The 26541-nt window shown below is 42.4% G+C and overlaps 1 protein-coding gene across 5 annotated transcripts in view; it reads left to right on the top strand.

The window, feature by feature from the left end:
* LOC132883396 (solute carrier family 12 member 6-like) overlaps positions 1–26541 on the top strand; it is an 89945-nt gene that overhangs the window by 46449 nt on the left and 16955 nt on the right. For all 5 annotated transcript variants that reach the window (XM_060916977.1, XM_060916973.1, XM_060916978.1 and 2 more), the window contains 12 exons: positions 1909–2039; positions 2575–2816; positions 7211–7482; positions 12418–12585; positions 12670–12768; positions 12880–12937; positions 13502–13676; positions 16143–16261; positions 18356–18454; positions 18590–18709; positions 20570–20674; positions 20762–20930. In XM_060916977.1, coding sequence (XP_060772960.1) covers positions 1909–2039; positions 2575–2816; positions 7211–7482; positions 12418–12585; positions 12670–12768; positions 12880–12937; positions 13502–13676; positions 16143–16261; positions 18356–18454; positions 18590–18709; positions 20570–20674; positions 20762–20930 — 1757 coding nt within the window. The remainder of the gene's footprint in view (positions 1–1908; positions 2040–2574; positions 2817–7210; positions 7483–12417; positions 12586–12669; positions 12769–12879; positions 12938–13501; positions 13677–16142; positions 16262–18355; positions 18455–18589; positions 18710–20569; positions 20675–20761; positions 20931–26541) is intronic.

Below are 26541 nucleotides of genomic sequence, written 5' to 3'. Positions count from 1 at the left end.
TTGTGTACAAATGGAGGAAATTCAAGACCATTGTTACCCTCCCCAGGAGTGGTCGACCAACAAAGACCACTCCAAGAGCAAGGCGTGTAATAGTCAGCGAGGTCACAAAGGACCCCAGGGTAACTTCTAAGCAACTGAAGGCCTCTCTCACTTTGGCTAATGTTAATGTTCATGAGTCCACCATCAGGAGAACACTGAACAACAATGGTGTGCATGGCAGGGTTGCAAGGAGAAAGCCACTGCTCTCCAAAAAGAACATTGCTGCTCGTCTGCAGTTTGCTAAAGATCACATGGACAAGCCAGAAGGCTGTTGGGAAAATGTTTTGTGGACGGATGAGACTAAAATAGAACTTTTTGGTTTAAATGAGAAGCGTTACGTTTGGAGAAAGGAAAACACTGCATTCCAGCATAAGAACCTTATCCCATCTGTGAAACATGGTGGTGGGAGTATCATGGTTTGGGCCTGTTTTGCTGCATCTGGGTCAGGACATCTGTTCATGAACTGAATCTCAAGAGAAGGTGGGTCATGCAGCAAGACAACGACCCTAAGCACACAAGTCGTTCTACCAAAGAATGGTTAAAGAAGAATAAAGTTAATGTTTTGGAATGGCCAAGTCAAAGTCCTGACCTTAATCCAATGGAAATGTTGTGGAAGGACCTGAAGCGAGCAGTTCATGTGAGGAAACCCACCAACATCCCAGAGTTGAAGCTGTTCTGTACGGAGGAACGGGCTAAAATACCTCCAAGCCGGTGTGCAGGACTGATCAACAGTTACCGCAAACGTTTAGTTGCAGTTATTGCTGCACAAGGGGGTCACACCAGATACTGAAAGCAAAGGTTCACATACTTTTGCCACTCACAGATATGTAATATTGGATCATTTTCCTCAATAAATAAATGACCAAGTATAATATTTTTGTCTCATTTGTTTAACCGGGTTCTCTTTATCTACTTTTAGGACCTGTGTGAAAATCTGATGATGTTTTAGGTCATATTTATGCAGAAATATAGAAAATTCTAAAGGGTTCACAAACTTTCAAGCACCACTGTATTATAAATAATATAATCAAAGGTCTCAGGGTTGGGCAAGTGATTTAAATTTATTATCTAGCTTACTTGGGCAAGTGCCTCAATGTGCTGTCCTGTCCCATGCCTCCAACCATCTGACATGAAATGCAAAATATTACAGATTAAAAAATATACACGTAATAACTGCTATTTGTACTGCGAGTTGACCTGGGGTAGCGTGTCCACCTCTCGATCATGAGTTCTACTCACGGTCGGGTCATACCAAAGACCATCATAAAAATGGTACCTACTGCCGTCTGGCAAGGCACGCTGCAATCCAGACCCGAGTGGGGAGTCAGACTCTCGCGGTTACCAGAGAACTCGCCCCCCACTGTAGCCCTAGCTATGGAATAGGCGAGAGGCCGAGGGCTACGGAAACGGAGATCGGCGCCGCCACATGGCGTGGGAAGGACTTTAACTGCTATTTGCAACTATATGTGTCTGCCCAACTGGGTGCCTCTGAGACATTTCCTCAGAAAGTTCCTCACTGAACTCCCCACAGTGTTGCAATTCAATCCATCATCAAAGAATTACCAGTGAAAAGAGTCTGATTTAAGTCGTAATAGCGCCATGTGTCTTTTAGTTGCAAACTGTGATCAAAATAGCTCGAGTTCCAGATTAGTGTTGGAATGTTTTAACAAGTTTGTGTAACCAGAAGATCTTGTAGAGCAGCAACAGAAGCTACCTAACCTTATAGTGTTCTCCTTTCTACCTTTTATTCTGGCAGTACATTCTAACACTGTTATAGAATTACAGTAGACAAACTAACGTAGATGTACTAATTCCCCCTCTCTCTGTCTGTCCCTCTGTTTCTCTCTCTCTCTCTCTCCCTCTCTTTAGCTGGGGGTTCGTATTTTATGATCTCACGTTCGTTGGGCCCAGAGTTTGGGGGTGCAGTCGGTTTGTGTTTTTACCTCGGCACCACCTTTGCTGGGTCCATGTACATCCTCGGAGCCATCGAGATCTTGCTGGTGCGGGCGTCTTCCTCACACTGCTCATCATTTGAGAAAACATTCTGAAAACTCACGATTAGTGTTTAATTTAGGGTTTTCCAACTATTCCTATGTGCCAATAATCAGTTTCTAGCACAATATTGTTCCAAATATAGTCACTACTTCCGTTTTCCTACCACCGCTGCATGCAGTGTCTGAATGTGGTCAAATTTGAGGATCTGACCGAATAAATAGCGCTATGAGAAAGTTTCAACAGTCATTCTGTCGGACTTTTCCGAAGTCCTGAGGAAAGAATGAATTTCGTTTGGCACAGAAAACCAAAATTGCATGAAAGCATTGTAAACCATAATCAAAGAATCGTCAGTTACTGTGATATGAACCTAAAATTGGCACAGAATTAATATATACATTATTTAATCGTATAGTGGATTTTTACTTTCTGATATAATCCATAACAGTTTGTAATTGTGAAAGTGTGAATATGTTATGTTGTAAGGTGTTTGTGTTCCTATAATGTATTTTTTTTTTCTCTCCCTCTCTTCCTCTCTCACAGATGTATATAGCGCCATCAGCTGCCATCTTTTACTCCCATCAGCCAGAGGGCGAAACAGCAGCCATGTTGAATAACATGCGCATCTACGGCTCCATTTGCTTGCTTCTGATGTCACTTCTGGTCTTTGTGGGAGTGAAATACGTCAACAAATTGGCGTCGCTGTTTCTGGCCTGCGTCATCATTTCTATCCTCTCCATCTATACTGGTGCTCTGGTCTCTGCCTTCAGTCCACCTTCTTTCCCGTGAGTGCCAACTGACAGGCATATGATGATAATTGGTAACGTAATGTATTATGATAGTATATTATACTATCATACAAAATATAATACAGATATCAGTGTTCTCCACGGGCGCTTTTAAAGTGGCGCACCGCCACATTATAATTCTGGCCCACCGCCCTTCCCTTGGCTAAAAATTAAAAAAAAAAAGTAACTTCATCAGTATACACCAAATAAATCTGTGGTTGGTTGAAGAGAGCAACTGGACTTGCTTGGCGATTCTTGAAAACGTTTCGCCTCTCCTCCGAAAGGCTTCCTCAGTTCTGTCTGACTACTAGGGAGTATCCAGTATTTATTCTCTCATGGATCATCATAGAATCCGGATCAGAATGCTGATGGCTGCATTGTAGGTGGCTGATAAGATGTCATAGACACCCACCTCTGTTCAGCGATGGTCGTTCCAGGTTGACAAAAATGAACGATCCACTCTGGCTAAGATGTCTGCCAGTTTTCTGGAAGTCCTCTCATACTCCCGCACCAGTCGAAGGGAACTCATCCCAAAGTGCGTAGAGACATATCTGTGAAGAAACTCAGTCGTCCAGGTACATAGTAATCTGTGGTTGGTTGAAGAGAGCAACTGGACTTGCTTGACGATTCTTGAAAACGTTTCGCCTCTCCTCCGAAAGGCTTCCTCAGTTCTGTCTGACTACTAGGGAGTATCCAGTATTTATTCTCTCATGGATCATCATGGAATACGTCAAGCAAGTCCAGTTGCTCTCTTCAACCAACCACAGATTACTATGTACCTGGACGACTGAGTTTCTTCACAGATACACCAAATAAATCGTATTCGCTTTATTTTAATTTTGTAACTATTTAACACGCAGAAGACCATTAAACGAATGCATCCGGGGCTACCTGAAGTGGCCATGCGATTGCAATAGAAAACCATCCGGCCGGCTGCATACAGATTGTGACCCAGAGCTGTGCAGATTGAGGTCGATCCCTGCGTTACACTACACCGCACCACGTTACACTATACTGACACACAGTAACGCTGGAAGCTACAAGCTGCAGCTACACCGCACCACGTTACACTATACTGACACACAGTAACGCTGGAAGCTACAAGCTGCAGCTACACCGCACCACGTTACACTATACTGACACACAGTAACGCTGGAAGCTACAAGCTGCAGCTAGCCAGCAGCTAAATAACTTTGTGGGTGTTTGTAACGTTATTATGCAAAGGTATCTATCGTCTTTTCTGACCATACACAGTTCCAGTAATCATATAACAGCGCGCACACGGACATTAGTTAAGTTCAGGTCTTTTATTTGACGTGTCTGTGATTACGTAGGCGAGAGCTGCGTTTTCCTGTTGCTTCAGTGGTTGTTTACTGCAGGACTTCTGGGAACTACGGAGGCCGGGGTGGCTTTGTAGTGCCAGTCTCGGGCACGCACACCAGCTCGTGCATGGATTGGAGTGGTTTCACCCAATTAACATATAAATTATGTGTCTTGTAAAAAATATGTGCATTTATTGTAATTGGGTATTTTGTTTATGCATGGAAGTTCATTTATTTTTCACACACAAAAAAATATATATAATTAATTCAGGGAGGCGCATCAGTCTCAACTGAAATGTCAAATGAGTCTCACATTGACAATAAAGATATGTACAGTAAGTGTGTTAATTTTTTTGTAAAATGATTTTAACAATGATTTAGCATTTTCCTATCCATTTATTGGCCAGTTTCACTGTCAAAAAAGCCCAAAGTCCATCAGCTTCGTCCCCCTGACCCCCTAACAGGGCTCCGCCCCTGGACCCCGTTGGGGGCCTAGGCGGCCCCCAAACCCCTGCCACCACCTTTTGTTTTTAAAAAGTGGAGAACACTGAGAGGCGGCACGGTGGTGTAGTGGTTAGCGCTGTCGCCTCACAGCAAGAAGGTCCTGGGTTCGAGCCCCGTGGCCGGCGAGGGCCTTTCTGTGTGGAGTTTGCATGTTCTCCCCGTGTCCGCGTGGGTTTCCTCCGGGTGCTCCGGTTTCCCCCACAGTCCAAAGACATGCAGGTTAGGTTAACTGGTGACTCTAAATTGAGCGTAGGTGTGAATGTGAGTGTGAATGGTTGTCTGTGTCTATGTGTCAGCCCTGTGATGACCTGGCGACTTGTCCAGGGTGTACCCCGCCTTTCGCCCGTAGTCAGCTGGGATAGGCTCCAGCTTGCCTGCGACCCTGTAGAACAGGATAAAGCGGCTACAGGTAATGAGATGAGATGAGAACACTGAGATGATATGAGCAGTTCAAAATACAGCCACTAAATTATATATGGGTTTGAGACAACATAAAATGACTTAATTTAAGCCAGCCTTATTAAGAAATGTGGGGAATAAACCTGTCACCCCCAAGCATGATCCATCCATCCATTATCTGTAGCCGCTTATCCCAGCTGACTATGGGCGAGACAAACAACCATTCACACTCACATTCACACCTACGGTCAATTTAGAGTCACCAGTTAACCTAACCTGCATGTCTTTGGACTGTGGGGGAAACTGGAGCACCCGGAGGAAACCCACGCGGACACGGGGAGAACATGCAAACTCCGCACAGAAAGGCCCTCGCCGGCCACGGGGCTCGAACCCAGAACCTTCTTGCTGTGAGGCGACAGCGCTAACCACTACACCACCGTGCCGCCCACCCAACCATTACTACAGAATCTCAGGGTGTATTCAGACCAGGATAGTTCGATAGTTCACTTGCTTTGGTCCGAACCAAATGTTTTTTTTTATTTTTTCATTTTGGTGCGGTTCGCTTTCACACTGTACATTTTAGTAAGCGGACCAAAATCTGTCAACAAAGCCACGCGCCCTGAGGTCGTTCAGCTATTGGTCAGAGACGACACGCGCACAAAGCGTTCAGTTCAAAAGTCGTCATGGAGGCTTTCCGTGCTGTTATTCTTTTTAATGTCATCAAAGCTATATGTTTTTTCCAGTTTTTACTGTTTTCACAATTGTGCGATTACTATGCTGTTGAACAAGTAATTTATCTATGACGACGACAAAGGGCAAGGCGGCTACGGAGGATAGCGCTGATGAGCGCACATCATGTTGTGACAGTTCTGGCTCTTCACGCAATAGATGAATTTCTTTTTTGCGTCGCTAGTACCGCCACTTTTTGAAAGAATGTCCCTGATTTTAATGTAGGTCTGACGGAGTTTCTTCACTTTTAGCCGACATTGTTCTGGGGAGCGCGTGAACCCCTTCTCCTTCATTTTCTCACTGAATACAGCAAACACGTCGGCATTTTTGTGTGTTCTCTCCAAAAGCTCAGATATGTGGACATCTGCCCATATATCCACAAGGGTGCGCGTTTCTTCCTCGGCCCACGTTTGCCCCCTACTCATTTTTTGTACTCTGTAGTCTAGCCTACCACTGGTCTGAATGACTGAACGACTGTTGTAAGGTTCCCTTGACAACTGAAACAGTGTTTGCACTTTGCGGTGGAGTGTCAAGACTCTGTTTCCCATAATGCTCGGCAAACGACGGAAGCTCCTGAGGTACAAAAAAGCAAAATTGTCGGATTAGGTCCGGTCTGCTTTCACGCCTCAAAGATCCGCACCAGGGTTCCTTTGGTCCGGACCGAGTCCGACCTTGCAGCTCGGTCTCGGTCCGCTTGTTTGGTCCGGACCAGAGTTCGGTGGTTTGTATTCAGACCAACCCAAAAGGTCCGGACCAAGGGAAATTTGGTTCGTTTGGTCGTTTGGTCCGGACCAAACAACGTAGGTGTGAATACGCCATTAAATGACCACTTTATCCTGGAGAGTGTTCGGGTGAATTCGTGTTACCTTATCTTGGGAAACGCAGCACGAAGCAGGACTACACCGTGGATAAAACGGCAGTCGATTACAGAACACCGGGCACACACATTCACACACTCGTCTACACTTCAGGGCAATTAAGCATCAACAGTCCACCTACAGGCATTTTATTTTGTGGAGGAAACCGAAGAACCTGAGCCTGGAAGAAACCAAGGAGAATGTGCAAAACCCCACAGACAGAAACCTGCGACCAAGACTGAGCAAGTGATGCATGTTATGATGAAGCAAAGCTTTACCAGACTTGCCTTCAGTCTTCAGTGTAGTCTGACATCATTGGGAGCGTCAATGTACCAGAACACTGTGGAATAGCAGACGGTTGTTTTCTTTCCCGGAGACATGTTCAGTATGGGTTTGTTGACTTGATTTCAATAACAAGGTCATAAGCAAAGGCCGCACAAACTCCCAGCAGTGTCAAGTATAAAGATGCTTCACATAAATACTTTCTCATGTCTAACTGCTTTGATTCACAGTTATTTGTGCTCCTAGAAGTCATTTCTGTGTTTAAGTCGCACTCTTCTGTCATCACGTCTCCCCTCAGAGTGTGCATGCTGGGGAACCGGAGCATCTCTTGGCATGAGCTTCGTGATGATCTGTGTGCGAAAACTATTCTGATCGATTACAACGTTAGTGAAAGCTTCAACAGCACAGAAGCCCCTCCTATTACTCCATTAATGGTGAAGAAGACAACAGATCTCTGGTCGCGTTTTTGTTATTCATCGGATCCGAACGCAGAGTGTGACAAGTATTTCACTCACAACAACGTCACGAAGATTGAGGGAATACCTGGACTTGCTAGTGGACTTATTGCAGGTATTACACACTCACATGTAGCATGTTATACTGTTTATGGCAACATTTATACCACAGCTTTGTTAAATTCTTTGATATGATTGATCAGAAAGTGCGTGTTCGTTTTCTATAACCGCATCCCTGATGATAGATTTGACAGGAGGTTTATGTTAATGCGCTTGTTGTAATATTTTGTCATTATTATTTGATACTGGTTTACCTCTGTCCGTCCGTCCGTATCTCCATCCGACCGAAACACCCTTTTTCTCAGCAACCACAAATCATAGCCACTTGGTACCAAACTTCAGCCTGGGGTTCTATACCGTGTATACCGTTTTCAAGTCTGTCGCACATCGACTTCCTGTTTACCGGCTGAATGTATTTACGAAACATGTAGTGGATTTACAAAATTTTCCTAACACTTTTCTCAGCAACTACAAATCACAACCGCTTGATGTTTGGTACCGATCTTGAGCTTGGGGTTCTGTACCATTATATACCGTTTTCAAGTCTGTCGCACATCGACTTCCTGTTTACCAACTGAACGTATTTACGAAACGTGTAGGGTGGATTTACAAAATTTTCTTAACACTTTTCTCAGCGGGCGGCATGGTGGTGTAGTGGTTAGCACTGTCGCCTCACAGCAAGAAGGTCCTGGGTTCGAGCCCCGTGGCCGGCGAGGGCCTTTCTGTGCGGAGTTTGCATGTTCTCCCCGTGTCCGCGTGGGTTTCCTCCGGGTGCTCCGGTTTCCCCCACAGTCCAAAGACATGCAGGTTAGGTTAACTGGTGACTCTAAATTGAGCGTAGGTGTGAATGTGAGTGTGAATGGTTGTCTGTGTCTATGTGTCAGCCCTGTGATGACCTGGCGACTTGTCCAGGGTGTACCCCGCCTTTCGCCCGTAGTCAGCTGGGATAGGCTCCAGCTTGCCTGCGACCCTGTAGAACAGGATAAAGCGGCTACAGATAATGAGATGAGACTTTTCTCAGCAACTACAAATCACAACCGCTTGATGTTTGGTACCGATCTTGAGCTTGGGGTTCTATACCGTGTGTACCATTTTAAGGTCTGTCCCACACTGACTTCCTGTTTACCGACTGAATGTATTTACGAAACGTGTAGGGTGGATTTACAAAATTTTCCTAACACTTTTCTCAGCAACTACAAATCACAACTGCTTGATATTTGGTACCGATCTTCAGCTTGGGGTTCTATACCGTGTGTACCATTTTCAAGTCTGTCGCACATCAACTTCCAGTTTACCGACTGAATGCATTTACAGAACACACAGGGTGGGTTTTGACGCCATTTCAAGAAGCAAAATGCTATTTCAAAATGACAGTTTACCAGGATGCTATTTGAAGTCCCTGGGGAGAACACGGCTCTTTACTTACTTGTTTCAGGGTGATTAGATTAGATTAGATGAGATTAGATTAGATTAGATTAGATTAGATTCACTTTATTCATCCCACATCGGGGAAATTCACGTGTTACAGTAGCAAGAAAATGTCAAACAGATAACAAATAAAACTGAAATAAAAATTAGACAAACGAAGGATTAAATACAGAGGGCTATTTGCATTATCTACCGTGAAAAAGTATAGAAAAATTGCTTTATTGAGAGGCTCGGAAAAATTGCACATTACAGGTAGACTCTGTATATACACACACACACACACACACACACACACATATATATATATATATATATATATATATATATATATATATATATATATATAATTTATATAAGTATGCATAAAAATAGTTTAGGGCCTATATTATTGCACATAATAATTGTGTTATGATTCCTTCAATTGCTTGCATTCTGGTAGGAGCGGGGGTATACGTAAGTGAGCAGTAGCTCACAGTTGATCTTATTTCTACAGAAACAATAAATTCTCAGAAATGTGTCTAGCGGACACTCCACGTAATCTTAATCACATAACAAACGGATTGTAAAAGTGTCGCTTTCATTAAGTTGTGTAACACTCTGCAACAGGAGAGATTTCACTGCAGAGGGCTTCTGTTTCTCAGTCACATGTCACCTTGTATATATTATAGTTGCTATAACGTAAGCGATGATGAGAACTAGCGATAGGAAAATAATCAACTTGGGAATGATGAGTTACTCTGCTTTGCATCGCACAACCCCATCGTAGATCATTTTATCATGAAAGCATGCCCCCATGTGTTTTCTACCTGAGATATTTAATGGCAGAAAATCAACATTTCCATTTGTAAGATTCCGTCTTCTGCTTGTAGTCGCCTAAAAGAAGTAAAACATTCTGAAATGGTGTTTAGAGCAAAAGGCTCGAAATAAATTCCTGTGATTTACGACCTACTTTATTTTCGCAATTTCCCATTCAAGTATTTAACCCTTTCACAACCGGCACCATCTCCCAACTGTTCAATTCATTTACATTTTATTTGTCTAGATCTTTTAGGGATAGGCGTCGTCACAAAGCTGTCGAGCAAGCCCAAAGTTAACCCCTTCCTGAGATGAGATGGCATGACATGAAGAAAACTCAGGGGAGTCCTTCCTCCTCTGGGTGATATGGGGGAGCGGGAATATAAATTATACTCTCTGTAGTCAGCACAGATATTAAACAGGAAAGCGTTTTTTGAATTCAGCAGAGTTGCATAACCATTCAGTATATGTGCCCGAATCCAGGGACACATGTCGGCCCGGGGACATTTTGAGTTATTGACAGATTCAGAAAGTACAGTTTCTAAGCTTTCCAATGATGCCTTCCATGTGGAGATCTGACAATATTTGAAGAATGTGTGGCCTTTTGAAAGTGTATACTTCTTAAAACAGAAAAAAGTTTTCAAAGTTTTCCATCTCGGCTACTCTGGGTGCAGGGCGGGCACATAATGGTGCTCATCTGCATGACATTAAGGAAAGCCCTACCCCCTACTAGCTAGCACGATGCTACTTTCATGTAAACAAAGATCACCACGTCAATTTTCCTTCCATGCAAAGTATGCCCTACACAATTATGAAGTACAAAAATAAGTCCTAAAGTATACTTTAACGTTTTGTGGTTGAAAAATTACTCCCACCGTAAGAAAGAAAGAAAGCACGATGATGACACAACTAACACAACACTAGTTTCATGTAAAGCCTCGGTCACAACCGGCCGTACCGTGCTCCTATGGCCGGTCTACATGCAAAAAACGGAAGAAACACACGGAGGGCGTGCATGAAATGCATGAGAGCGCGCGTGTGATGTGCTGATTTTCGAGCCGCAGACCGGCCGCAGAGGTTCTTTGTCATGTCAAACAAACTCTACGGGCGCTTACGTTTTTTTCAGGTTGCAAGACAAACTTACGGCCAACGCGCGTCTTTCTCCATGAACAAAAAAAAAAAACGCAGCGATTTGGGAAATGCCAAAAATCACACGGCCAAAAAATCGTACGTCCGGTTGTGACCTAGGCTTAACCAAACCACAACACTCTCCGTTACATGCAAAAATAACCACACAGCCTTAGATTAATAAACTTACCCCATCAGAAAGAGAAACGGCGCCTTGCACACACCAATGCCTCCGATGGAATGTAATCCTAGCTTCCTTTTGGTTGTTTTTTTTTTTGCTAGAAATGGTGATCTCCGATGTAAATACCGTGTGTCTGTTTGCTTCGCGGTGTTTCAGCTCCTCTGCGCTCTGTTTAGCTTGCTCATTCCATAGTGAAATTACACGCCTGTATGCAGCTTAAGTAGCCATGAGCTCAGCTCGTATCATACAGCTGATTCGCGAAAAAAAACAAACAAAAGACTTAAATCATCATGTGAATGGCCCATATGGTAATTTACCCACACCCCCCAGCAGGCTAGCCTAGTAAACTAGACCCACCCGCCTAGCGGCCAAAAATATTTTTGCCTAGCGAGTGGGTCTAGCCTCGCACCATATAAACAAAAACACCCTGGGCATCAAATCGTGCCCGCCAATCATAACGCAAGGTTTTTGTTTGGATTCTTTGGGCGGGCTTTTGCAGGAGTGACAACAAAGCTGCGCGACGCTGGAGAAAGCGCAGCAGGAAAGATGGCTACGGGCTAGTGAACAGCGCGCGTTTGACTCCGCTTTGGAATCAGTTTTAGAAGAATTAGACTTGGAGTTTTCGTTGAAACATGAGCAGGAAGAGGCTCTCCGCTCATTCCTTTTCAAGAAGGACGTTTTCGCTGTTTTGCCGACCGGCTATGGCAAAAGTCTGATCTACCAGCTGGCTCCACTGGTAGCCAAAAGGATGGGGCTAGTTTGTGCAGTACGAAGAATTAATAAACAGCTTTGAAACATTACTTTTTGATTGTTTCTTATTTTCCCGTTATTTTAAATTTAAGGGAAATTATTTCACCAAACACCACTAAATAAAAACTCTTAAAAACAGTTTAAGCAAACCCTTGAAAAACAATGTGTATGTGGTACAGACTCCAAACTTGTGGTCATTATCTCCAAACTTCTTAATATCTAGAACCTGCTGTTTATTAATTAATACGCATTTTGAAAAATTATTTATTTCAAGGTCTCCCCCACTGCTTTGTCGCTCTGACTACGTCACAGTCACTGTTGCGCTGATTGGTCAGAGCGTTGGCCTATACGCACAGAGACAGTTTGAAAGACAGCGGTTTGTTCCTCCTACCCGCTTCGGAAATGTCTATGGATTGAGGCCAGACTCGATATTCACATTTAGTCTGGCTTGCCAGGCTACCAGCAGGCTACAGTCCTGACAAAAACGAGACAATTTGCAACAAAAAATGTATGCTTTTCCAACAAAACAATCTATTATCTGAAATACTGATTGCATTCTTCAAGATCTCAACTTGCACATGATGGAAAAAAAGCAAAAAAAAATGCTTCTTTTGCGATTATCTCGGATTCGTTTCGGCCGACACGCGTCCCTGGATTCGGTGAGGCGTCACATACGTGAACAGTGTTCCCTGTCTTCTCTCCTTCTAGAGAACATTTGGAGCTCATACCTCAGTAAAGGAGATCTTCTGGAGCAAGGTTCAAACCCCACCCCCAGCTCAGTCTCCACATCCACCAGCCACAAATTTCCTTACATCTTTGTCGAAATCACCACATCCTTTACACTGTTGGTGGGAATCTTCTTCCCGTCTGTGACAGGTGTGTAGCTCTCGCTGCCTTTCTCGAAAAGGCCATGTTTGATCATTTCTTGAAATGTATACATTTTCTACTTCTCTCTCTCAGGTATCATGGCAGGCTCAAATCGTTCAGGGGATCTGAAGGATGCCCAGCGCTCTATTCCTATTGGAACTATTCTCGCCATTCTCACAACTTCTCTCGTCTGTATCCTTAAACATGCACTTAGTCGCGCACATGCACTCTGGTTCCTATTGCTAGTTTGAGACTGAGTTGGTTTTGCATGATTGAAACATTTTTCCTGAGCATGTGTGGCAGATCTGAGCAGCGTGGTGCTGTTTGGGGCCTGTGTGGAGGGAGTGCTTCTCCGAGACAAGTCAGCTTTCTTTCCTCCTCGTTGTTTTCTGCCTTTGTTATTTGTCCATTCATGCATACATTAACCCACACACCCATTTTTGCTTTCTTGTATTATTTAGGTTCTTCCTTCCTTTATTCCGTCCTCCCTTCCTTTCCCGCCACTTTTTTTTTTTTTTTTTATGCCTCCACGTCGGCAACATGCGTCCATCTGGTTCTCGTGAACGTGGCATTTCAAGAACGCCTTCAGTTTGGTAGAAATATTCAATTGGACTCAAAGACGAACTGATTAGATTTTGGTGGTCAAACGTATAGTTGACTGTGACCTCATGTTCTTGTGAATGCGATATATCAGGAGCTCCTGATCGATCTGGTTCTACTAATTTGGTTGCTTTTTGCTTGCTTTTTAAAAAAAAAAAAAATCCTTCTGTCCCTCTACCTATCCAGCCATCCATCCGTCCATCATTCCACATGCATGCAGTTTTATTTAGTTTCTTCATTCAAATTTAATTCCTTTTCTTTTTTCCTTCTTTGCCTCTTCATTCGCAGCTCTGGTTGAATTTCTTTTATGTTGTTTTCCCTGCAGGTTTGGAGACTCCGTGAAAGGGAACTTGGTTGTAGGCACCCTTGCGTGGCCCTCCCCCTGGGTCATCGTGATTGGATCTTTTTTCTCGACGTGTGGCGCGGGCCTTCAGTCACTGACCGGGGCCCCGAGGTTGCTGCAGGCCATCGCGAAAGATAACATCATACCCTTCCTCAGAGTAAGTTCTGTGTGCGAGTGTGTCCGTGTGACTTGGTCAAAATGATCCTGACTGACATTACAGCATGATTTATTTGGCTTATTTATTTACCAACCATTTGATTATTATTAATATTACAGTGTTCGTACAGGTCCTTAAAGTCCATAAAAGTCCTAAAAAAATGAATTTGTAAAATTAGGTACTTAATTATCCATAAAATTGATGAAAATCTGTTAAAGTCAATAAAAGTCCTTAAAAATCAGGGTTTTTTTCGTCTCCCTTCTAATAACACATTTTTGATTTCCGAAAACGCTGTTCCCGCTGCCCCGATTCGCGCAAACGACCCTGTTTCACAGGCGACCTGCACTAGCGGTCAGGGGCTGAACAAAGTGTATAGTGGCGACCCCTGGTGTCTGCTTTTGAGAATAGCCCGGAACCACGTGGCGCTGTTCGGGATCAGTCCCGAACAGGGTCACGTGACTACTTCGTATCAGCTCGGTCGCCCGCCATTGATGCGTATTAATGGAAACATGGATTAACAAAACATACGACTTTAAATCTGTCTATAAGATGTATAGAAACATGCAGACTCATTAGAAAATTTATTCCATAACATAAGAATAGCAAGGGGGGGTTCTGGGCCACCCTGTGTCAATTTAAAGGCGTCGTGCGGTAATTTCAGCAATCAGGCTATATCATGTGTCAAAATGTCGGGTTTGGTGGGTTATTCAAGCCCCTCGGTTTCCCGCGATCTCAGTGGCACGATGCGCCCGCTACAAGCATTTAAAGTTGACGCGCACAGCCAGATTTAGGCAGCCAGCCGTTAACTAGGTCAACTTATGGGTGACGTCATACCAGTAACCTCCCTTGGGTGATGCTGGCATAATTCTACAGTTTCCACAACTGCACCTGGAAAACATGCGTTAAAAATAAATTTTGTTTGTTTATAATGTCTGCTTTCCAGCTTCCCAAGCCACCTTTATTAGCTTTTTAAAAACATTTTCACAAAACTCCAATTAAACCTCCATGATCTTGCAATATTATGTACAACACCCCATGTCGCTTTTAATAGGTCTAAGATCATCATGGGAGAGCAAAATAGATCTATAGGATAGAAACCAAAAGGCTAAATTTGGACTTGTGTCCAAATTTTACAGTGATTTATGCCACAGAGCTGCCTTTAACTAATAATTATCACTTATTACTGACGATTGTACGTTTACTAAACAATACAATACAAAGCTCAATACTCCCAGCCTATAACATACTGAATATCAAGTTAAAATCAACCGCAATAAAAGGAAAATGATGAAAACTGGAATATCAAGGGGTCTACTGTATCAGAAGGCCCACTGCATTTCGCGAGATCGCAAGCTGTCAAGTTGCTAGAATTCAATCTTTCTAGCTATACTTTCACCCCCTACAGCTATCAGTATTACACATAATCATAGATTAATCACACAGCATTCTAATTCAAGTGAAAATGGTCTTTAAAAGTACACATAAGTAGTGATTTAGTCAGAGAAACCAACCAAAACAAGTCTTCAAGTCGCCGGTCTTCATTCTCGTCTTCGTTTCTGTCGTCAGAACTGTCCTCGTTTTCTTCTGAAGATGAGCGCTCAGGTTCAGATCTGTAAGGCTGGATACCACCAGGACATTCAGCTGTCAAAATCTCTACTTGTGGGCCATTTTCTTCTTCTGTATCGGTAAAATCAAAGCTAATTTCCTCAGCATCGCTCCTATTTTCTGGTGTGTCCGCCGTTGCAACTGCACCGAGTGGTTACTGGTATGACGTCACGCAACTGTTCCATTGACCGAGGGGGGGCGCTGCGAACGCGGGAAATTTCAAGTGATGGGCATGACCAAATAAGGACCGATTACAACCGCGGGAAGCTTTTGAAAAATTGACAGTCAATTTATTTCGAATCTCGAAAGCATTCTGGTGCAGAATAATGCGACTTTTATCGCCACTGCGTGACGCCTTTAATACTTTTAGTTTCAGTTGTTCCTGAACAAAATGAAAATCTTGTGAAATAAATTTTACTCTAAATGGAATGTTCTTTATATATTTTTTTATTTTTAGCCACTAACCATTTCCTCACCCACCGTTGAGGTTTTCTTAAAATCGTTTTAAATATCAGACATATCAGGAATTGCTGCACTTGTTGCAAGATTTGGTCAAGAAAAGTCCTTTAAGAGTCATAAAGAAAACAAGCAGACGAAGTGTGGGAAAATAAGCAAGTGATTGTTACAATAGGCAATTTCACACCAGTGATGTTCAGTTTTGGTCATTGGGTCCTTAAAAAAATGAAAATTGGTCCTTAAAAGTCATTAAAAAAGAAGGCTGAAAAACTGTGGGAACCCTGTATTAACATTAGAACTTGTGAACCGGAGTGATCCGTCTTCAAGGCGAAAACTTACTCATGCTAAACAGTTTAGGAGACCTGGATGATCAACACTGTTACGGACGATTCGTTCTGTCTGCAGGTGTTTGGTCACGGGAAAGTGAATGGAGAGCCGACATGGGCTCTGCTGCTGACTGCGTTCATCGCCGAACTGGGCATCCTCATCGCGTCACTGGATTTAGTCGCCCCTATTCTTTCCATGTACGTATGGATCCGTATGTGTATACACAGACAATATACAGTACAGTATTATTGTGTCTTCATCATTACACGACATTGCTGCTGAATTCTCAGATCTGATTAGTCTGAAGGTGATTGATTTTCTATAGCAGTAGCTCTGACAGTAGTAGTAGCTGTAATCCAAGTCACAGGTTTATATTAGCACATTTGTTCTAACACGTTATTGCTTCTATAGTAACCGCTACTTCACAGGGAATTGAATGATGGAAAACCCTGTTGTTATTTAGCACGGAACAGTTGATAGACGTTACTCTGGTGAGATTTTTCCGTAAGAAGACGTTTAACATTTATAATGGGAGACTTCGGTCAGTATCAGCGTTTTAAAGCAGATACGCAAAACCTTTATTTTTAAATACATTTCTGAGTGGATAGTATCTCCATCCTTGACTCTTGTATGCTGCATAAATGGGAATAAATATATCTTTGAGAGTTAAAATCGACCACAAAGTTGGCATTCGAGCTGCCCCGCTGAGCCAGCCAGCCCTGAGTGCGTGACGTCACTGCAGGAACTGGTTTTAAGGCCGATGCCTTTGACAGCTATGGACCAAAGTCATATCAATAAAAATTGATGGTGAAAGTAAGAAATGCCGTTACCAACTTGCTCAACTAAGACTGATTTGACTTCACTGATTGTGGGTTGACTCTCATTAAAACAGGATGGGTGTTATAACTTATGCAACATACATGTACATGCATGCATTTTCACTGATAAAACGTAAACGGCTAATTAAATAATCAGATGAACTGAGACAATCACATTCTGAAGCAAATTAAATAATCTTATACCACTAACTTAAACACACAATACAGTTACATGTATTAATCTAAATGCAGGTAAACAACGAGTTTTGTTGTTTTGTATCCAAATGAGAGTCGGAGCTTACCCGTCTGTGTTCTCGCTTCCTGAAGGCCGATCTTGTGGCCGATTGTTTTGAAACAATCTGACTTTCAGTTGTTCGTTCAGTTCTCCATTCATTCACTTCTTCCATGTAAGTGCGAGATGGCAGCAATATCCAGTTTAGAAATCAGACGGCTGCTCCACTCATTCAGTTTTCTTCATACTGTGTACTCCGCCATTACTGCTCGGCTCAGGCAATTACTAAAACCCGGGACGGAACAGGACGTCACCGGTTTTAGCAACAACCGTGGGGAGGTCACTACCCGAGCGATGTGTCACGTCCTGTTCCGTCCCGGGTTTTACCAACAACCCTCAGCTCACTCCGGGAGGACCGGTGCAACTGAACTTTTCCTTTTTAAAAAAATCAATAAATAAAATAAATACTTTCATTTTCTTGTTTTCTTTTCCTTTAATTGTTGGTACTGCACCCTCTTTCAATACGGGCTTATAGCCAACACTCCTCAACAGATCAGAGGTCTCGTACGAGTCTTCAGTAAAATGTGCAGAGCAGAGGAGAGACCACTTCGTAGCCGCCCAATGTGCCCGTGAACTTCTCACAAAACGCGTCCAAATCTTTGCAGTTTGAACATTCTTGGGCCATGAATGCAACGTAAATCCACCTTCTGTCGTGTTGCTGGCGGGTGCAGCAACACATCTACGTGGCATGGCGATAAATTAGCTCAAAATGGAGGATCGGAGTTGCAGTCAGCTCTGTGTTTTAGTCTAGCAGAAATGGCGATGAGACCGATAGACTTCCTGCTGTGACGTTACAGATGTCAAGGTCATTCACTCAGACCGCTACCTATATGAATCACTTGAATCATAAAAATTACTATATTAGATTTATTGTTAACGCTTAAAACTGTTCCTGTGCCATTCTTAAGGTCTCAAGGCATTTATAAACAAAAGTGAGGCCATGGCTCTGCGTATCTGCTTTAAGGTAAACCTGTTAAGTTTTGGGGTGTAGGGAAAGTCTTCAGGACAGGAGGACTTTGTTCTTCCTCAGTCTAGCCACATTTGTTTTCAGCATGCCCTGTCATGCTTTATTCCTTATTCACCACAACTGGCCTTGGTAATATTGATATTGCAAAAACTTGCAACGTACAAACTGTTTTATGGTGAACATTTGAGCTCACAATTGACTTTTCTCCCTGCAGGTTTTTCCTGATGTGTTATCTGTTTGTGAATCTGGCATGTGCTCTTCAGACTTTGCTGAGGACCCCCAACTGGAGACCTCGTTTCTCCTATTATCACTGGTACACACACCTGCATCTAACACGCACGCAGACACACACTCTTTCTCCATGGTGCCTGTTTAATATTTGCTGTTTGAGCTATCTGACCTTTTAAAGTTCTCTCTCTCTCTCTCTCTCTCACTCTCTCACTCTCAGGACACTCTCGTTTTTGGGGATGGTCATTTGCCTGGCGCTAATGTTCATTTCATCGTGGTACTATGCAATCGTTGCCATGGTGATCGCTGGCATGATTTATAAGTACATTGAGTATCACGGGTACGTTGCCATGAGAACCAGAGTCCTGGTGTGTGTTCATGCATTGGCAAGTGCTGGAAAAAAACACAGGGACAAAAAAGAAGGGAAAAAAAGATGGTCATTTAATCAGCTCACAGGAATACTATTTACAGTTGGCTTCGATGGAAAATTTGGCATAGCAAATCACACCTCATCACAACATGGTCAAAACCAAATACTGTAGATCCATACCAAAACTGTCAAAATGGTCCATCCTTTTATGCCTACTTTATTAACCTATACTGTTGATGTCGAATGGACGAATAGCATTCTGCGTATACAAGTATACAGTACCAATCAAAAGTTTGGACACGCCTACTCATAGTTTTTTCTGTATTTTGACTATTTTCTGCATTGTAGAACAATACTGAAGATATCAGAACTATGAAATAACATCTGGAACATAAATATATGTTATTTACCAGCTGGGAGGTCCGTATGGTGAAATACCGTGACCGAGGTCTTGAAAGTACTGAGCGAGACCCTCTGGGCTGAGGTCAGTATTCAGGGCCGAGGTCACGGTATTTCACCGTACGGACCGATCTTAAGCTGGTAAATAATATATTTATTTTTTCTTTACCAAATTCTAACAGAAAACGAGAGCGCCCGAAAGGGAAAACCGAGCCGAGCCGCCATTTTGAATCCTCATTCACGGCTGTAATGCAAATGGCTTCCTCCTCGGTATACAAGTGCACTTCCATGGCAGGAAAAAAACTACATTTTGCCGCCTATGTAGTCCCCTATTTATACAAAATTGAGTCATTCAGGATTCAGACATGTTTTTGCTCGGCGTTAGCAAGTTACTGAAATGTTTTCTTTTATTTCTTCTTCCTCAGGGTAGTAAAACTCGCTTTCGCTGTGAACACTGCCGTTATCGCTATCCATGCTGTAAAATTAATGCTATTCTCCTGAGAAATGCTGGCAAAAATGTATAAGATTTTTGATAATCTTATAAATAAATCTTGTAAAAAAAAAAAAAGATGAATGTTGACAAAAATTGCTACTATGTTGTTATTGTGAACGAGCGAGTCGCCAGGGGTCCGTACCATAGGATACAGACCCGCTCGCCAGCCAATCAGAGCGCAGGATTTGGACCGTGAAAAAAAATAAATGGAATTATGTGGTTTAAAAAAAAAAAAAGGTTCACATTTTAGTTTCTTCAAAGTAGCCACTGTTTACCTTGACGCTTTGCACATGTGCCTCGTCATAATAAATAATAAAAATACAGTAAATTCCACAACTGTAGGAATCCATATTATGTCAAGAACCGCTCAGCTAAGTAAAGAGAAACGACAGGCATCATTACTTTAAGACGTGAAGTGTCTTTTAGTTCATAAAAATGAAAGAAAAGCAGTTAAACTAGGTGTCCAAACTTTTGAGTGGTATTAACTTTTATTACTGTAGTTTACTATTGACGAGGCACCTGTTAATTGAAACGCATTCCTGGTGACTACCTCATGAAGCTGGTTAAGATAATGCCAATAGTGTGCAAAGCAGCATCAAGGTAAACATGAGCATCTACTTTCAAGGATCTGAAATATGAAATGTGTTTTGTTTTGTAACACTTTTTTTTTTTTTTTTTGTTGTTGTTTACCGCGTAATTCCATACATGTTCCATTTCATAGTTTTGATGTCTTCAGTATTGTTCTGCAATGTAGAAAAGAGTCAAAATACAGCAAAACCTTTCAGTGAGTAGGGGTGTACAAACTTTTGACTGGTACTGTAAATGCCATTAATGGTTTCCCTTCTCCACTTTATATTTGTTGCTGTTTTGATGATGGAACCTAAAGCTAATTTTCTTTTGCGTTTTGGAAATTCACTGGTGTGTGTGTGTGTGTGCAGGGCAGAGAAAGAGTGGGGAGATGGAATTCGAGGTCTCTCTCTAAGCGCAGCCCGCTTTGCATTGCTCAGACTGGAGGAGGGGCCACCACACACCAAGAACTGGAGGTGTATACTCTCATTCACACAGATCTTTATGGAAAAATCTACTTGAGCATACAAATTCATTCTTTCATTGTGTGCGTGTGTGCTTAGGCCTCAGCTACTGGTCTTGCTGAAGCTAGATGAAGACGCTCACGTCAAATCTCCACGCCTTCTGACATTTGCTTCTCAGCTGAAGGCTGGGAAAGGTTTAACTATCGTGGGGACAGTCATTACCGGAAACTTCCTTTACACTTACGGAGAGTCGCTTGCCGCTGAACAGGTTCTGCCTTCATTTGTTCCACCTGTTTACCAAACTATTTATCTGTCTGTCTGTCTGTCTATTCAAGCAATTGCATAACTTTCTAGTCAAGTGTCAAATGCAAGCACCTGTTCATGGATATATTTGTACTTCTATTGACATTGAATTTTACTCCATCTTTTACAACCCCGATTCCAAAAAAGTTGGGACAAAGTACAAATTGTAAATAAAAACGGAATGCAATGATGCGGAAGTTTCAAAATTCCATATTTTATTCAGAATAGAACATAGATGACATATCAAATGTTTAAACTGAGAAAATGTATCATTTAAAGAGAAAAATTCGGTGATTTTAAATTTCATGACAACAACACATCTCAAAAAAGTTGGGACAAGGCCATGTTTCCCACTGTGAGACATCCCCTTTTCTCTTTACAACAGTCTGTAAATGTCTGGGGACTGAGGAGACAAGTTGCTCAAGTTTAGGGATAGGAATGTTAACCCATTCTTGTCGAATGTAGGATTCTAGTTGCTCAACTGTCTTAGGTCTTTTTTGTCGTATCTTCCGTTTTATGATGCGCCAAATGTTTTCTATGGGTGAAAGATCTGGACTGCAGGCTGGCCAGTTCAGTACCCGGACCCTTCTTCTACGCAGCCATAATGCTGTAATTGATGCAGTCTGTGGTTTGGCATTGTCATGTTGGAAAATGCAAGGTCTTCCCTGAAAGAGACGTCGTCTGGATGGGAGCATATGTTGCTCTAGAACCTAGATATACCTTTCAGCATTGATGGTGTCTTTCCAGATGTGTAAGCTGCCCATGCCACACGCACTAATGCAACCCCATACCATCAGAGATGCAGGCTTCTGAACTGAGCGCTGATGATAACTCGGGTCGTCCTTCTCCTCTTTAGTCCGAATGACACGGCGTCCCTGATTTCCATAAAGAACTTCAAATTTTGATTCGTCTGACCACAGAACAGTTTTCCACTTTGCCACAGTCCATTTTAAATGAGCCTTGGCCCAGAGAAGACGTTTGCACTTCTGGATCATGTTTAGATACGGCTTCTTCTTTGAACTATAGAGTTTTAGCTGGCAACGGCGGATGGCACGGTGAATTGTGTTCACAGATAATGTTCTCTGGAAATATTCCTGAGCCCATTTTGTGATTTCCAATACAGAAGCATGCCTGTATGCGATGCAGTGCCGTCTAAGGGCCCGAAGATCACGGGCACCCAGTATGGTTTTCCGGCCTTGACCCTTATGCACAGAGATTCTTCCAGATTCTCTGAATCTTTTGATGATATTATGCACTGTAGATGATGATATGTTCAAACTCTTTGCAATTTTACACTGTCAAACTCCTTTCTGATATTGCTCCACTATTTGTCGGCGCAGAATTAGGGGGATTGGTGATCCTCTTCCCATCTTTACTTCTGAGAGCCGCTGTCACTCCAAGATGCTCTTTTTATACCCAGTCATGTTAATGACCTATTGCCAATTGACCTAATGAGTTGCAGTTTGGTCCTCCAGCTGTTCCTTTTTTGTACCTTTAACTTTTCCAGCCTCTTATTGCCCCTGTCCCAACTTTTTTGAGATGTGTTGCTGTCCTGAAATTTCAAATGAGCCAATATTTGGCATGAAATTTCAAAATGTCTCACTTTCGACATTTGATATGTTGTCTATGTTCTATTGTGAATACAATATCAGTTTTTGAGATTTGTAAATTATTACATTCCGTTTTTATTTATAATTTGTACTTTGTCCCAACTTTTTTGGAATCGGGGTTGTAATTCAAGCATACATACTGTATACTCATCAAGCAATCACTGATCCATCCCTCTGTCTATCAGGTTACCCGTGAAATGAATAGTCAAAATACAGAAAAACCTATCAATGAGGATGGGGTGTACAAACTTATGACTGGTACTGTAAATGCCATTCATGTTTTCCATTCTCCACTTTATATTTGTGAATTCAGTAAAAGTGATGTACATGGAGTAAATATTCTTTTGGTGGCAGGGATTTCTTTATTTCTTTGCTTTAATGGCGTTTTAGTGTTTTGTTATCACTTTGCAGGAAGTGTAGAAGTTTGCCTCTCCCGTGCTCTCCTGAAGAAATTCCCGCTGTAGTTGTTTTTATTGTCCTTTAATGCTATGTTTGTCCAATTAAGTGTATTTTAAAAATTGTTACTTCTTTAAATATGAAGTGTAATGTAATACACAAATGAATTATTTTGTCCGGGTTTATTTTTGTTGTCATCGCTGAATCTGTCACAACAGCTTCGACACATTCTTTGCTGCTGTTTATCATCATTGAGTAACATGAATAAAAATAACACTGTCCGGAATTAGTTAAAGTTAGTTGTGCGTATGTTTTGTTTTTCATTACTGTATAGACCCCTTTCACATGACGTCACCGCGAGATTTTGTTAGGCGCCATATTGGAAGACCAAGTACATGCACTCACAATATAAAACAAAGTACGAGCGAGAGTAAAGTGACACGATGGATGATAATTCTGGTTATGTGAGTACATTACCAGCTGCAGAAAGGGCACGGTATGTGGAGAAACTCGCTGTGATTGATGGGTTTGACCCATATGATAAGACTCGGGGCAAGGGAGAATGGAAACATAAGGAGGACCGGACACCAATTCTGCCATCTGTTTGCTACCCAGACATTGTAAACCATTTGTTGTTTACACCCAGTGCCTACACTCAGTGTTCGAACTATGCCGATATTTTCGGGGGGTCCCTTTTTTTCCCTTGGGGTGTGTGTGTGCTTGCGCTTGTCTCAGAGCGCGGATCTCAAACACATGAGAAGCCTATCTTACGCACATATCACGCGGACTCCACACCTCCACACACGCATCGCGTCTGAAGTCATAACTCATCAGGGGAAATCGTGTCCACATTGGCATGTTCAAAAAACAACCTCACGTCAACAATGATACCACACGCAAGGAAAAAAAAACAGTCAGGCTACTCAACAACCAACCTGGCAGCAGCGAGCAAGCCCCAAACCATCCTAAATTATTATTATTATTAAATTGTAGAAGTCTGTGAGGCTTACTCCTCATACAGTTATCAACTTGGGGCCACTTTAGCATGTTTTAAATCTGAATTTCTTGCGTTTGCTTACCTCAGAGTGTCCGCAGATCATGCACAGACTTATCCATTATATCCACAGTTTTTTGCCAAGTCTCACACAGGTTTCTTTCAAGTCTACTGTTGGGCCAATAAATCATAAATAAAACAGCTCAGATTTGTTTAAGTCGTTTGCCACTGCACTTTATTCTCGTGGGTTCACATACCGCTGCCGTTATTTCCCCCTAATCACGAGTTTGTTGGTCTTCCAAAATGGCGCAGGGTCTGTTTACTTCCGGTTTTGGGTGACGTCAGTGAAAGGGGTCTCTACCTACTTTTGCAGCCCCCTGTATACGTGTGTGTGTGTGTGTTTAACTTTAACTAATTCCGGACAGTGTTATTTTTATTCATGTCACTCAATGATGATAAACAGCAGCAAAGAATGTGTCAAAGCTGTTGTGACAGATTCAGCGATAACAACAAAAATAAACCCGGACAAACACACGCACACGTATACAGGGGGCTGCAAAAGTAGGTATACAGTAATGAAAAACAAAACATGCACACAAAACATTATTTTATTGATCCTACAAACATATTAATAATAACATATCAATAATAAACATATTAATCCCTCAAATGTTCAAACCGTTTGCCCCCGGCATTCACACACTCCACTAGTCAAGTGTGAACACCCATGCACACTCTGGCACAAAGGTCTTTATCAGCATCAGTTTCCTGGCAGACCTCCCGTATGAACTGAATCATGGCATCAACAGAACGTGGCTCGCGTGCGAAAACCCTATCTTTTACACATCCCCAGAAAAAGTAGTCCATCGGGGTGAGATCCAGCGAACGTGGTGGCCAGTCAACGGCTCAATGTCTAATCCATCTGTGTCTAATCCACCTGTTGGGAAATTCTTTGTCAAGTCGCGCACGCACATTGAGAGCGAAGTGCTGTGGCGCCCCATCCTGCTGAAAGTAGAAGTCGTCCTGCTGCTGTTGTTCACGTATAATCCTTACTGTATACCTACTTTTGCCGCCCCCGTGTGTGTGTGTGTAATATATATATATATATATGCAAAAGTTTGGGCACCCCTGGTCAAAATTGCTGTTCCCGTGAACAGTTAAGCAAGTTGAAGATGAAATGATCTCCAAAAGGCATAAAGTTAAAGATGACTCATTCCCTTTCTATTTTAAGAAAAAACAATTTTTTATTTTCATCTTCTACATTTTCATAATGACAAAAAAGGAAAAGGACCCGAAGCAAAAGTTTGGGCACCCTGCATGGTCAGTACTTAGTACCACCCCCTTTGGCAAGTATCACAGCTTGTAAACACTTTTTTTGTAGCCAGCTAATAATCTTTCAGTTCTTACCTGGGGCATTTTCACACATTCGTTCTTGCAAAAGGCTTCCAGTTCTACAAGTTTCCTGGGCTGTCTTGCATGCCCTGCTCTTCTGAGATCTATCCACAGATTTTCAATGATGTTTAGGTCAGGGGACTAACTGTGAGGGCCCGGGCAAAACCTTCAGCTTGTGCCTCTTGTGGTATTCCATTGTAGATTTTGAGGTGTGTTTTGGATCATCGTCTTATTGTAGGAGCCATCCTCTTTTTAACTTCAACTTTTTTACAGATGGTGTGATGTTTGCTTCCAGAATTTGCTGGTATTTATTTGAATCCATGCTTCCCTCGACCAATGAAATGTGCCCTGTGCCACTGGCTGCAACACAACCCCAAAGCATGACCGATCCACACCCAGGCTTCAGAGTTGGAGAGGTGTTCTTTTCCTGGAATTTGGCACCCTTTTTTCTCCAAAAAGTTCTATTTTGATTTCATCAGTCCACAGGACTTGTTTCCAGAATGTATCAGGCTTATTTAGATGTTCGTTTGCAAACTTCAGACACTGAATTTTGTGGCTAGGATGCAGGAAAGGTTTTCTTCTGATGACTCTCCCATGAAGGTCATATTTGTTCAGGTGTCGCTGCATAGTAGAACAGTGCACCACCACTCCAGGGTCTGCTAAATCTTTCTGAAGGTCTTTTGCAGTCAAACAGGGGGTTTTATTTGCCTTTCTAGCAATCCAACGAGCAGTTCTTTCAGAAAGTTTTCTTCATCTTCCAGACCTCACTTTGATCTCCACTGTTTCTGTTAACTGCCATTTCTTAATAACATTACGATCTGAGGAAACAGCTACCTGAAAACACTTTGCTATGTTCTTGTAGCCTTCTCCTGCTTTGTGAGCATCAATTATTTTATTATTCAGAATGCGAGGGAGTTGCTTAGAGGAGCCCATGGCTGTTGATTTTCGGGACAAGTTTGAGGAGTCAGAGAATTTATACAGCTTTGAAATCTGCATCATCTGATCTTTCCTAACGAAGAATTTGAACAAGCCACAGCTCAACAAGCTAATTAAGGTCTGGAACCTTGGGAAAAGTTACCTGAGAACTCAAATGTACTGGGGTGCCCAAACTTTCGCATGGTGTTCCTTTTCTTTTTTCACTCTCCAATTGTACAAAACAAAAATAATACACATCTTGCAGAAAA

The sequence above is a fragment of the Neoarius graeffei genome, chromosome 3, assembly GCF_027579695.1.
Source record: "Neoarius graeffei isolate fNeoGra1 chromosome 3, fNeoGra1.pri, whole genome shotgun sequence".
Taxonomy (NCBI): Eukaryota; Metazoa; Chordata; class Actinopteri; order Siluriformes; family Ariidae; genus Neoarius; species Neoarius graeffei.
The sequence above is the reverse complement of the archived record's forward strand: the minus strand, read 5'-3'. Positions and strand labels throughout refer to the sequence as shown.